Below are 13,692 nucleotides of genomic sequence, written 5' to 3'. Positions count from 1 at the left end.
ATGGAAAATAACAGCCAATCAAGAAAGACACATGGAAAATGAACTTTTGAGCTTGCAACTGCCTGATGCAGCAAAACGCACTAACATACATACATTAGACTACACCATTCGACAAGGTTCCTGAGGCAATTCGTTCACTAACACTTTTGGATGTGTGGATTTTTATCATGCATTCCCTCTTTCAAAAGCCTCAGGAGAATATTTGGCATTTAAAATGCAGAAACCAGTTTAATCCCCATTCTGTGACAGCTTCAAAAATGGAAGTGTGTTTCAAGTGTCCAAAAAGAAAGAGTTCTATCCATTATAAAATATTATTTCAACCTGTTATACTAACTTATGGGGTAGATAAAAGTTTAGGATATATGAATGGTAGATACACATATACTAGACATGAAGGCAGTGCACACATATACTTAGGTAAATCAAACCAAACCAAAACAAAAAACCCCACACAACAACAAGAAGCAAGGTGGTGGTTGCCTGACACTGTGTCTTCAAGCCTCTCATTTTCATGTTATTGTATCTTTCTTCCTACAAAGGAAGGCTGTCACAGCTTTTCAAGTTAGTCCTCAGCAGTAAGTGAAATATTGTGAGGCAGTATTGTGCCCATAAAAAATGCTGAAAGAAAATAATTGGCCAGTTTAAACAGTCTATAAAATGTTAGTTCCATTATCCCTTTCTTATTTGAGCTTTCATGTATAGGTAGTTGAGGTTTTTCTATATGCTGAATATCAAAATGTTCAGCTGAGAAAAAATTCGCTTTTTCCTTCTACTCTTACATTCCTTCCCACTGCCCAAGGTAGAAGAGACATCACCAGGCAGCCTGGCACAGCCCAGCCACACAGAATGTCTGGGTTTAGTGTGCATTGTGACTGTGTGGCATTCACAAAGCTCCACTCCCAACAAAGACAAGAGGCTAAATCAAACCACAGCCTTCTTTTCCATTGGTTTTAGTTTGGATTTCTTTTTCAGATGCTCTCCCACCTCCTTTTGGTGGCTGCTAATGAACTTGCGCTACTCCACTTGTTCAGGTCCCTGTGCATTTGACAATAATAGAAAATAAAAGATACTCAGCTCTCCTTCTAGATTCCAGCCTGCTCAAACCCTTCTCTGATATTTCCTAAGTTGTACCATCTTTTATGGCATTGACAACAACTCCCTGGCCAGACTCCTCATTCACGTTGCTCCTGAAAGTAGACCAAGGTCTTTCTGAACAAAGGCAAAAAAGCATTTGGCTGATGCTAATGCTTCTGCCACTGACCAAGTTCTTTCCGTGGAAACCTCCACTTCCACGTAGCTGCGTCTTCAGCAGAAAGGCTCATCCTCTGCTCACCAGCCTGTCCTAGTCACAGACCTAAATGACATCAAGGAAGGATAAGGGGATCACAGCCATTTTCAGCTGTGACCAAAGAATCAGACCAATTACTTGGTGCAATATGAGGCCAACTCACAATACAAGCTTCCCTATGACAGGAAAAATGCAGTGTCACTATAAACACCTTGAATCTGTACGGACATCAGCTGCTCACTGTCATTTCCCCTTGCCATTCCACTCCCCAACACTGTCTCACAACTACTTGTTCATAAAAGCTTTACCTTTCTCTTTCTTTTTCTCCTAATGTCTTTTACACTGCAACAGTATTTGGGTACATTACAGAACAACTGGTTTTAGACTCTCTAAGGTCAATGTGGATAATAGTGAGTTGATGAGTTCAAGTAATTAGCAGTGATGACTGGGCAAATCAGCATGGGAAGGAGAACAGTCCTTGTTGACTCATTGTCAAAATGAAAATGCATTTCATTTTGTAAAACAAAAGAAAACAATTAGAATTCAAGAAGGGAGACTGCCTTATCTGCTACAAAACAATCATGTACCAAAAAGTAGTGTGCTGTTACACAAAGGAGACATTTTGCTGAGCTGCAGACAAACTTGACTCTGGAAAGCTTCACATACTTCATGTTGTCATCAACTAGCAAAATCAAATCCCAACAGCTTTGGGGATAGTTAAAAAATAGAAGAAAGATAGAGAGAAAAGACAGACAAAGACAGACAGTAAGAGAAAGAGAGGGAAGGCTGGCAGGCAGGAAGGCAAGAAGGAAGGCAGGAAGGCAGGAAGGAAGGAAGGAAGGCAGGAAGGAAGGAAGGAAGGCAAGAAGGAAGGAAGGCAAGAAGGAAGGAAGGCAAGAAGGAAGGAAGGCAGGCAGGAAGGAAGGCAAGCAGGCAGGCAGGCAGGAAGGAAGGCAGGAAGGAATATCTAGAAAGGGAAATTCTTTCCAGTGAAGCTGACTATTAGCTAGGCATCCCATGGACCAAGCTTCAGCAGCTGTAAGCAGGCATCACAGCCCCTTCACAGTGATCCAGTGAAGACATCTAGGGGAAATCTGAGCACTAGGGACTAGCACTGCCTCTCACCTGCTCCCCACAAGGACACCATCCAGGAGGCTGGTCAGCACCACTAAGTTCATCTAGAAACTGCCTGAGAAACTTTCAAAGCAGGCTGTGGATGAGCTGGCCGAGTTCAGCAGATAGCAAGAAATCCCAGCTCCCTTTCCTAATACTGGGCTGTATCTTCAGAAGCAAATACATTCTTCTTAAGAAAAAACAGAACTTGCAAATAAGTGTACATTTCAGTCAATAATTTGCATTCTGGGAAGAGTCAGAAAAGGAAAACACAGGTGTTTGTGCTTCCCAAAGGAACATTTGTCACCTATCCCAGTCACTGGGTAGGGATTCCATATTGCATCCCATAGGCAATGTTACTTCTTACCTCAAGAAAATGACATCAAGCATACTGCAGACTGCTGCGAGGACGTTACATATTATGTGATTTCCCCCCCTCCCCTATTCTCTGTAAGAACAGCAATGCACAGACAGGCCAGTCTAAAGCAATGTACAGTGAGCACAGCTTTAAGCTGTAAGCAGACGTTTCACAGAACAGAAAGCCTGTAAGCTGCTGCCCTTTCAAAGAACTATGATCTTCTCAGGCAGGTGCCTATCATGCTCAATTCAAGAAATAGCTTAAAATCATTCAAGACATTTGTTTTAGTGTAGGCAAACCATGTGTTTTGTTTCTTCATAAAAAGATCCTTTGAATCTCATTCAATATTAGCCTACATATAATCTTATTTGATAACTGGCTACTGAAGGTTGTGCAAAATCATTTCATCAATTTCAAATATGACTTCATCAATAGCAAAATCAAGCTTGATATGTCTATTTTTTTTCCCCAAATTTTATGACTTTAAAAGGGATATTTACAAATAAGCTATAGGTATCCTTGGCAGCAGTTTACAAGCCTCCCACGTTTTATTCAACTGCTCAAAGACTTCCAAAAAAATGTAAGGGACCTTTACAATGTGCTGGATTAAAGATATTCTTTAACTTGGTTTATTCTCCCTGTGTTAAAACATGGCAAAACCTTCCACGAAAGCAATTCTAAAATCACAGGGAAGCAGTGAGCACTCAATAAAACACTGTGCTGTGGGAAAACACAAACATTTTTTCCCAGGCTGTGCTGCTGAGCTTTTCAAACTATCTCAGATGTGTTATGCCTTCCCATGGGAAAAAAAAAACACACCACCACCTTCTTCAACACAGTATCAAAATAAGATGTGTGATGACAAATATCCCCTCTTCCTAAAACCTCTAACAACCCCATTTGCAAAATTCCTTTCCCACCAAATCAGCTTAGAAAGAAGAGGGCAGCCTTTTATTTTTAGGCACATTTATGCCTAAGAAAAACCGCTGCAGAATTAAATCCTGATTTTGTAAAGCATTATTCATGGGTGACAATGTCTCCAAGGTATTCTACTGTGTCCAGTTATATGAGGTAGTAACAATAAATCACATTTTCTTCAATTAAAAACCAAATTACTTCTTGAGCTTTTCAGGCTTAAATCGGCTACCTGCTGAATCAACAAGCACGTACTCAAAATTCAGTGAGAGAGCAATGAAAGATTCCCAGTTAAATATAAAATATTAAAGGATGGTAAATACAGGAGCCCTGCACAGATACGTGCTTATTCTGCTTGTGAATGGAAAAGGAAGGAGGAAGGGTCTTCAAGGAAAGTAGCCAAAGGAAACTAAAGTGAATGCAAAACGCATTTCAAGGCTATATTTAGAGGAAGACATTCTTCGTACATTTGCCAAGCTATTCACGTCATTTCACACAGCATGTTTTATCCAGCTTTATAAGTCTCTGAGAGAGCAAGGAGGGGGAATAAATCTGGATCAGTTGCCAGAAATGGAAATCTTGCATTTATGTAGAGGAACAAATATTTTAAGCATGTGAATTCAAGTGTATCTTCCAAAGTGGGGGAAAAAATAAATAGGGGGGGGGAGGAGGGCGGTGGGCGGAGAGAGGGTAGGGAGGGTGGGCAGGCTGTTAAAACTTTCTACAGCTATCACAGAAGCATTCTGCTGCATATAGTTTATAAGCAACATGACTCAGCCTTTAATGCTCCTTTTTGAGCCAGGCTCACTAACCTTAGCTATATCACTGAATGTACTAAAATAAGTTAAGTTCTCTAAGTTCAGGACTTTGGTTGGTATAAACTAGCTGAAGGCTCGCCCATGGTCATGTAGTTACATAAGGGATGACATGTTTCTCCTCTATAACGCAGGAAACAATCATCTGAGATGAATAAAGCTCAAAGGTGAAAACAGAATCAAAAGCACTCTACTTTTACAAGAATGTAATGATTTTTCTATTAACCCATTTAGTACACGTCACAGAGTTCAGGCATTTGCAAACAGGAACTGTCAAGCACACAAAAAACACGTCAGTACCAGAGGTGAGGTAATGGTAACAGGAAGGAGCCACATGGTAGTTTCCTGTTAGTGATCTTTTGAAGGGTGGGGATGGAACTCACTTGAGAGATAGGACATTTTTTTTCCTAAACTTATACAAATAACTTCTATAAAATTTTTTTACCTTCATTCCCTTCTCCAGGCGGCTGGTAAAACGAAAGCCCCAAAGATATGATGGCTGCAATTTCCAAGATGATAAGAGTCACATCCTGCAACGCTTCCCAGACTAGCTGTATGAATGTTTTTGGCTTCTTTGGAGGTATAAAATTTTTTCCAAAAATAAGCTTTCTTTTTTCTAGGTCTGCAGCAGTGCCAGCTAACCCTGTGAATAAAACAAAACAAATTACAATTGTAGTGAAACAGAAAATGCCTGTTTATATCTGCATTGCTATGAAACATTTCGGCAAGAGCCACAAGCTATACCTCCTATGGCACAGTAACAAGTAGATGCTGTATGTAAACTTTGCTTCTGCCCTTACATTCCAAACAGAATCCTTATGCAGCACTAATGCCTGCCAGTCTTCGAGTTAGTTGGTTTACTTTAATATGCCCTATGCATACAGATACATACAGACATGTAAGCAACCGCTTCTGGAAATAGATCACAAAGCACCAATTAACTATATTTGGGAGGCAGCTGTTGGCAGTTTTTGGTAGTATCAGTAGAAGCAGCATACAGGTCGATGACCTCGTAGTACAAATCAATAAAGCATGTCATGCTCGACTTCAAAGCAATCTCTCTTTCTGCGTATGTACTGCCACACAGGCGCTGGATGAACTTCATCATCGAATCGCAGAATCAAAGAATGGTGAGGGCTGGAAACGACCTCTGGAGATCATCTAGTCTGATCTCCTGCCAAAGCAGGACCACCTAGGGCAGGCCACACAGGAACAAATCCAGGCAAGTTTTGAAAGTGTCCAGAGAAGGAGACTACACAACCTCTCTGGGCTGCCTGCTCCAGGGCTCCAGCACCCTCACAGTAAAGGTTTTTCCTATTGTTGAGGCAGAACTTCCTATGTTTCAGACTGTACACATTGCCCCTCATCCTATCGCAGGGCACCGCTGAAAAGAGACTGGCCCTATCCTGACACCCACCCCTCAGATATTTATAAACATTAATAATATCCCCTCTCAGTCTTCTCCAGGCTAAACAGCCCAAGATCTCTCAGCCTCCCCACACAAGCCAGATGTCCGAGTCCCTTAATCATCCTCGTAGCCCTCTACTGGACTCTCTCCTGTGGTTCCCTGTCCCTCTTGAACTGGAGAGTCCAGGACTGGGCACAATACTTCAGATGTGGCCTCATAAGGGCAGAGTAGAGGGGAAAGAGAACCTCCCTCAACCTGCTGGACACACACTTCTTAATGCACATCAAAATTTTGTGAAGGGAAAAGACAGCCAAAGCGATATGTCATAGATGCAAAGAAAGCCAAAAGGAAACAATGCAGTTCCTTAAATCAATATAAAAATTCGTGCATTTTGCATGATACTTAGCATATTTCAGTCTAAGGATACAGCGCAAGAATGTTTGGTTGCACTGTACAACTCATTCAGGTGCTTTTGTACCTCTTTCTTAATTATATATGCACCCCAGTATCTTTGGGAGGAGAACAACAAACCAAACAAACCCAAAGCAATGACAACAACAAAAAAATACCCTCACCCTTGCAAGTGTTAAGGTAGAAGAACTGTGTCCATAGACCACTCTCTGCTGCATAAAGAACTCCAGTAACATAAGTGACTGCACATATCTGCCAAATGATATTTGATACCAGCTGGAACATTTACAAATCAACACCTACAGAACATGATGAGCATCATCAAGTCATTTACACTTATTCACCCCAACGTGGCAAAAGCAAAATAATGGAGAACTGACCTCAGAAGAATACAAAGGTGTATACAAGAGGAAGTGATCGAGCCAACACTGTGAGGATTCCTCTTTTCAGACAGTTTAGGGTAAGCCCCTGCCTCCCCCAAAGTGTAACACATCTGGGTACTGCAGGAATGGAAATACCTATTAACAGCACCTTCAAGGTGCCACACAAAACAAATCAGGATGCTAATGTGCTAACAATAGAATCACAGAATCCCAACGTGGTGAGGATTGGAAGAGGCCACAGGGGATCACCTAGTCCAACTCCTACTGCTAAACCAGGATCACTCATAGCAGGTTGCCCAGGAACATGTCCAGGCTGGTTTAGAATCTCTCCAGAGAAGGAGACTCCACAACCTCTCTGGACAGCCTGCTCCAGGGCATCTCTGGCACCCTCACAGCAAGTTTCTCCTCATGTTCAGATGGAATCTCCTGGGTTTCAGTTTGTGCCCATTGCCCCTTGTCCTGCTACTGGACACCACCAAAGAAAGTCTGGCCCAATTTTCTTGCCCCCTGCCCTTTAGCTCTTACTGAGCATTGAGAAGATCCCCTCTCAGGCTGCTCTTCTCCAGACTAAACAGCCCAAGGTGTCTCAGCCTTTCCTTCTCTGCTGGGTTACACCCATCCTGGGAGGTAGAGGGTTGCAAGAGCCCTGCTTCCCCCAGGGGACAAAAGAAACCTGATCCAGGTGGACTTGGCTTCCCCCTCCCAGGAGGAGGGGTCCCCTGGGTCTAAGCTGGTCTGTTCCTGTCCCCATTCCTGTCCAGCAAGACTATAAAGGGGGGAGCATAGTGGCCATGTTTCTCTCTGCTCCTGCCTCGCCTGTTTGAAAGGACCAACAGCCGCTGCTGACCTCCTGGTTCTGCCACATGATCAGGCCTGATCTTCTCCCTGCTGCATCCATGCTTCTCTAAAGGACTGAAATCCACATACATCGAGGGAGATACAAGGCCATCCAAATTTGCTTTTGTATATTTTCCTATTCATCCTTACTCCTTACCCTTGTAAGTCCTCCCTGTTATTGCTATATATGTATTGTTAACAAATTTACTTCTCCTACTACCAAACTGACTACAGATTATATTTTGGTAGATTAAACTTCAGTTAAGGCTCAAACCACCACACCTTCTCACAGAGATGCTCTAGTCCCCTCAGCACTCTTGTAGCCTCTGCTGGACTTTCTTCCGTAGTTCCCTCAGCTTTATATCTCATTCATTCAGGACTGGTGCAACCATTCCCATCAGTGTGCATGTCCTAGCAAGTCACCTCTCAGATGAAAGCACCAAGCCCAAACAGCATTTCCTCAAGATGAAAGCGATGCTTTTCGAACCATATCAATCCTGCCAGGTACAGGCAGAGATGTTGACTCGCCTTTCACTTCAGGTATATAATTACAGCTGCTGTGGAGCTTCTGGCTCTTGGTTAACTCATTAAACTTTTATTTCACCTTCAGCTTCTAAGAAACACTATCCTCCTCCCCCAGATAAAGGAATGCTGTAGTTATTATTACCTCACTTCATTTAATTTTCAGCACCTGGAGCTTACTGACACTCTAACAGAGGTTGAAGCTATGAAGTGTCTCTATGTTATCATCTGTGATTCAAACAATAGCAAGTCAAGCCTCTCTACTTCTTCATGAGCTTCCAGACAGCTCCTAATGTAGGGTAAACACCTTTCCCTATGAACTATGAATTGCAGGCTATGAGACATTTGGGTAGTGGCCCTTTGTGAACCAGTGCAGATCCCACTGGTTACAACAACACATGGGAGAGATTGGGGGTGACACTCCTCATTGATGGGACCTGACACAGGGACAAGCCTTTAAGCAGAGACCAAACTAATGCAGTTTGATGAGCATTCAGAGGGCTGGAAAGCCCTTTCAAACAAAGGATTTTCACTAAAAATGGCATGCCCATTCTGCACTAGGCCCCCAAAACACAACCTACTCCAAATTCAGCAGTGACTTCATATGTGAAGGGGAGAGTACATGGGCAGCATTGGTTGTGGTAGGGATTTGGGGCAGAAATGTTCATATAATGCATCTAAGAGTAGCAATACAAAGGTCTGAAACAGAAGTAAAACCAAAAACCAAATTGGAAAGTGGAAGGAAAAGATGTCCCTGGAACGTCTGTCTTCCAAGACAGACCATATGTGCACAGTGGTGGGCCAGCTCCAGCAGGTAAGTAGACGACTGGGTACTCATGAAAGGGTGGCTGAAATAGTACAGGAGGCAGTACCTTTCAAAAGTCCTCATTATAGTTACCTAGACAGGTTGAATTTATGACTTTGAAATTAGGCTATAAACTTTACTGTCAGGAGGTCATTACAAGTATACACACCAAGCAGCCTCCAAAGCAAAACAGGGATTAACTAGATCTCAAAGAGCTGCTTGCTCTCCAAGACAGAAATTGTTCATTTAGACACCATAAGGTTGAGGATTACAAGGGACTTTAAAGCATCTGTGATCAGCATTATCTTCCAGACTATAGTCCAAGTAACCTACATTGGAATTTAGACATGAATTGTATTTAATTGCATTCTTTCACTTTCAGAATAAATACTCTCTTCCTTAACACCCATAAATAGACATGGATAAATCATGTGAGTGATTGTCTGATTTTCACCTGCTTCTTGGTGGAATTACTCACCGAGTCAATCTCACCTAAAGCAAAGAGCGGGTTCATCTTCAATGGTAGCATTTACTCTCTTGAAAATCATTTAGAAATATAAGAAAAGGAAATTTAATGTTCAGTTCAAACTGAAAGGTTTCTCTTCTCCCGAGATCTGGCCATCAGTAAAAAACATCTAGGCAGCAAAATTTTGTTTTGTTTTGTTTTTTCTTTCTCTCAGTGAATGCCAGAAACTAACTCCGATATTAAGAGAGAGAGAAAGGAAAGGAGAAAAATCAAGAAATCTACAGTCCAACTGATGAAATCACACCCTGACACTCCTTAGGCATTAGTGTGGAGGTAAGGTGGGTATAAAAGTGATAATAAAATACACAGAAGTCAAAATTGTGCAAAGATCAGGCACGAGAAAGGTGATTGAGAATCTGAGGCAACGCAAGACAGTTATTTTGCAAAAGCTTCCAGACATTCTCCCTGCTGTTGTCAGCAGAAGGTATAAGGGGAGGCCCTCCTTTTTTCAAATCATCTGCTTTATTCAGAAACATTCTTTTAAGCAGCCCTAAAGGTGTTTCAAGCAAGCCTAGCCTGGTTGCTTGAAGAGGCTTAGAGGTCACCCCCACTTTCTGTCACACTGGCAGATCTGCGGGATGCTGCTCCCCAGCAAGCGCGCGCTGACAGGCAGTACAGATGGTGAGGACGTCAATTAGCACAGCGAGATCCGCAAGTGGACATCTGTCCTCACCAGTACTTTAACCAGGAAACGGCTTTCCTGCTGCTAGATTTTTTTTACTGTGTGTTGGGTTTTTTTTTTTTTTCCTGTATTACACACACTGACTTCAGCACTGGTCCTGAAGAGTTTTTCTTTTCTTTTTTTTTTTCCAATTTCTCACTTGTCCCTGAATCATTGAGTTCTGTCACAAAAATGAAAGAGCACTGCAAATGAAAGCAGTTTGAAGTAGTTCATTCCTCCATGAAGATCTAAAACATCTAAGGAAGGGAAAAAGAACCAGTGGGGAATGAGAAAAAGAGTTCAAGAGATCAAAGCAAACACCAGTACAGTATGACTCCAGACTTCATAGGTTACTAGCAAAGGAAGCAGCATTCCTTCTGATGTTCTGTGTGACAACAAGCCACGGACTCATTGTCTTCATGCTTTTATGTTCACTGTTCCATATGAGCATGAATGTTTAAATTTTGCTTAAGTGCTTTTCTGTGTCAACGCTGTGCAATACTTCTTTGCATGACTCAGGTCTGTCAGAATCATTACGCAGGCTTGGGTTAAATTTATATACAAAGAATATCCACAAGTTTGGGGGAAATGGTGAAAATTTATGACTGAGGATTCCACAGCACTTGAATAATTTCTTATTATTTCAGTTCCTACAAATTTTGCCCAAAAGTTGCTTGAAATCTGTAGGAGAACGAAAGTGATTGATTAGCAAACGTTTCCTGCAAGGCTGTGCAGTATATTAAATGCATTTCTGATTTCATCTGGCACTGTTGCTTCTCTGGAGGGTGAAAAAGATTTAGAAACTGGAGAAATGCCACTTAATAGATTTTCTCTGTTCCTTATCTACATCTGTCAGTTACTGCATGCTGAATACAAACCCATCATTTCAATTAATTCTTCCTGGAAAATCATATTGCTCTGACAGTCATCTCCACTGCAACCAAATGGAGCATGACGAACCAAGAATGATTTTGATGCTGCAAAAATAGCAAAAGCACATCACTACTAAAGCAACAGCCAAACAAAACAAAACTTTTAAGAGAATGTTCAATGTCTGCTTAAATTTGAAGATGAAACCCGGAGAATTTAGATGTGCCCTAACTGTGCATATAAACCACTCATTACTCACTGACTTTGTCCTGCACATTTTCTGATAGATCCAGAAAACAGACAAAAATTTCAAAGAGCAAAAACTGCCAGCAATATAATTTAAGAATCAAAGGATGCTTAAATTCAAATGCAAAAAAACATTGTCCAGCAAGGCAAAAAGAGGTTTCACAGTGATGCTGAACTGCTACTGAACTTAGCACACAGAGGAAAACCAGCTGCTTTGGTTAGTGAACTCTGTTGACAGTTAGATATGAGGAGCGTGAATTCTTCATATAAGAACAAAAATGTCTATTTTAGTCCATGAGCTCCTATCACCCTGGTCTCAAACTCTCTTCTCAAATGATGAACATTCATAGCATCACAGCATCTAGGCCTTCACAGAAACTATAAGCACCACAAAGTATCTCCTCAACAATTATTTTCTTTGCCTTGTTTAATACATTCAATTTATTTCATGTTTAGCTGTGAAGCAGGCTCTGCCGCTACTGCTGCTCCATACCACTTTAATGTAACTTGCCCGGACCCACCAGCTTCTCATTTTCTCACAGAGATTCTCAGAACTTCATGACATGAATGGAAAATGCAATCCCAGCTGCTGCTGTTATAACATGGCAAATTCAAACCCACAACCCCACTCAGCATTTTTAGTGGGATTTTACTCCCTAGCTTTGAGGCTCTGTCCAGCCTGATCTAGTGTGGGGTGTCCCTGCCCATGGCAGGGGGGTTGGAACTAGATGATCCGTGTAGTCCCTTCCAACCCTGAATGAAACTATGAAACTACGAAAGAAACCTTTGTGCACTATTTTGCTTTTCTTCCTTGGAAAAGCTAGAAGTGAAAGCAAGCTTTTTTTTTTCACTTCTACCTATCTATAATACCTATCTATAATCTATTTAGTGACTGAAAGAGCTGAAAAAGTCCTGTCTTAAGAAACTGTCCCTACCTAAGAAATTGGGAAAGGCAAGGAGACATGCACAGTAGACTGTGATTACTGTTATGCTTTTGATCAAATGCTAAGAAAGGTCTATTTTGTTCCTGTGTCTAATGATGTCATGAAGGATGCTCTGACATAATCCAACAGCAGTCTTCATTATATCACAAAATCTTCATGACACTTGTCTAGAGGGTAAGTAAAACAAACACCTGCTTCCATACCAGGCGTGCTACCAAAATCCCTGCTGCATTAACCAACCTGTTTTGCAGACACATTTTTTTTCTATCTCCAACTAAAGCATACACCAAAGATGCGAAACAAAGTGAAAATACTCACATCTGGAATGGATGCCTCTGTCATCTCTCAGTTTTATCACTTAGGTTAACTGGAAAATATCTGGATGTAGTACACTGAAATTTTGTTTAGGTCATATTAATATAAATCAGTGGAGAGAATCCAGTCCATCAGATGAAGAGTATTTAATGAGAGCATTTACTGCATTTCAGCAAGCTGAATTTCAATTTCACTAGTGAATGAACCTCAACAAATAATCATTTCCTTCTAATCTCAGAACAGCAAAGCTGTCTTTGAAGTGTAATGAATCTCATTACCTGTTTTCATTAATGGCTCTTGCTTACATCTGTTTGCATACATTTTAAGAAATTTGCCTAAAAATTTAAAGCCTTTGTAATTACAAATTGTTTAGTGCATGTCCTGTAAGCTTTGTGCTGTTGGTGCTACTATTTCTGAGTCCAGCAGACCCTGTAGGATTTAGAACCTTCTTGAGTCAGATGCTTCACAGACAGATGTAAACAGCCAAAGTGCAGACAAGAGGGACATAGAAGTGGCAGAATCATGGACTGAATTAATGCTCCTTCCATTTCCTCATTAATCATCATCCTCCAGATCTCACAGCAACAACTGGGCAAGTCACCACATCCTGCCCTCTTGAGTTCTACTACAGCTTCAGCTGCCACCCTGCAGTACCTTGACTACAAAAGTCCTTATGTAAACTTTCTTGTCACAGGTTGCAGTTAAAAAAAAATCACTCTTAAGTCACATAAAGTACATAAATACACCTCTAAATCCATGACTTGTTAAAAAATAAAGTAAGACAGCTTAACTTACTTTCTTAGTGATCAATGCATCCAATATAAAAGTTAGGAATAGATACATAATAATTTGCATTTCTACAATCATTTTCTATTTTGGTCTTTGTCTAGCTACAGAAATGCATCAGCAGCTCTATCTCCACTTTATGAGGCAGCAAAGGCTGAAGTTCTTGCCCCAGACACAGTCCAGGCAGTCCAAGAGAGTAAATTCACATCTCCTGGTATTCCAAATCTATACTCACTGCAAGACCTCATGCAGGATTTATTACTGCCAAAAAGTGCTGAATGCTCCATGGCATGTTTCATTCATTTGCCCCTCCAGCCATTCTGGTTTTATTTCTCCCATCTTGGAATTTCTTTTTAAAGTAAAATTGCTCTGAAAAGAAGCTATTAACCAGGAACACATAATTTAGATGAGATGGTTAATAACAGCAGAACCAGAAAAAGCCACTCAAGTGGAAGATTCGTTACCATTTCATAATAATCTAATGGCTGG

At 41.2% G+C, this 13,692-nt stretch overlaps 1 protein-coding gene across 9 annotated transcripts in view; it reads right to left on the bottom strand.

Annotated features, from left to right (window-relative positions):
- Positions 1-13,692, bottom strand: part of ATP2B2 (ATPase plasma membrane Ca2+ transporting 2) — a 455,339-nt gene that overhangs the window by 133,509 nt on the left and 308,138 nt on the right. For all 9 annotated transcript variants that reach the window (XM_068158051.1, XM_068158052.1, XM_068158054.1 and 6 more), the window contains exon 5: positions 4,935-5,132. In XM_068158051.1, coding sequence (XP_068014152.1) covers positions 4,935-5,132 — 198 coding nt within the window. The remainder of the gene's footprint in view (positions 1-4,934; positions 5,133-13,692) is intronic.

The sequence above is a fragment of the Melanerpes formicivorus genome, unplaced genomic scaffold (genome assembly GCF_026170545.1).
Source record: "Melanerpes formicivorus ecotype bairdi unplaced genomic scaffold, bMelFor1.0.p_v2 SCAF_38, whole genome shotgun sequence".
In the NCBI taxonomy this organism is placed as follows: Eukaryota; Metazoa; Chordata; class Aves; order Piciformes; family Picidae; genus Melanerpes; species Melanerpes formicivorus.
This window is presented reverse-complemented; position numbering and strand designations above follow the sequence as displayed.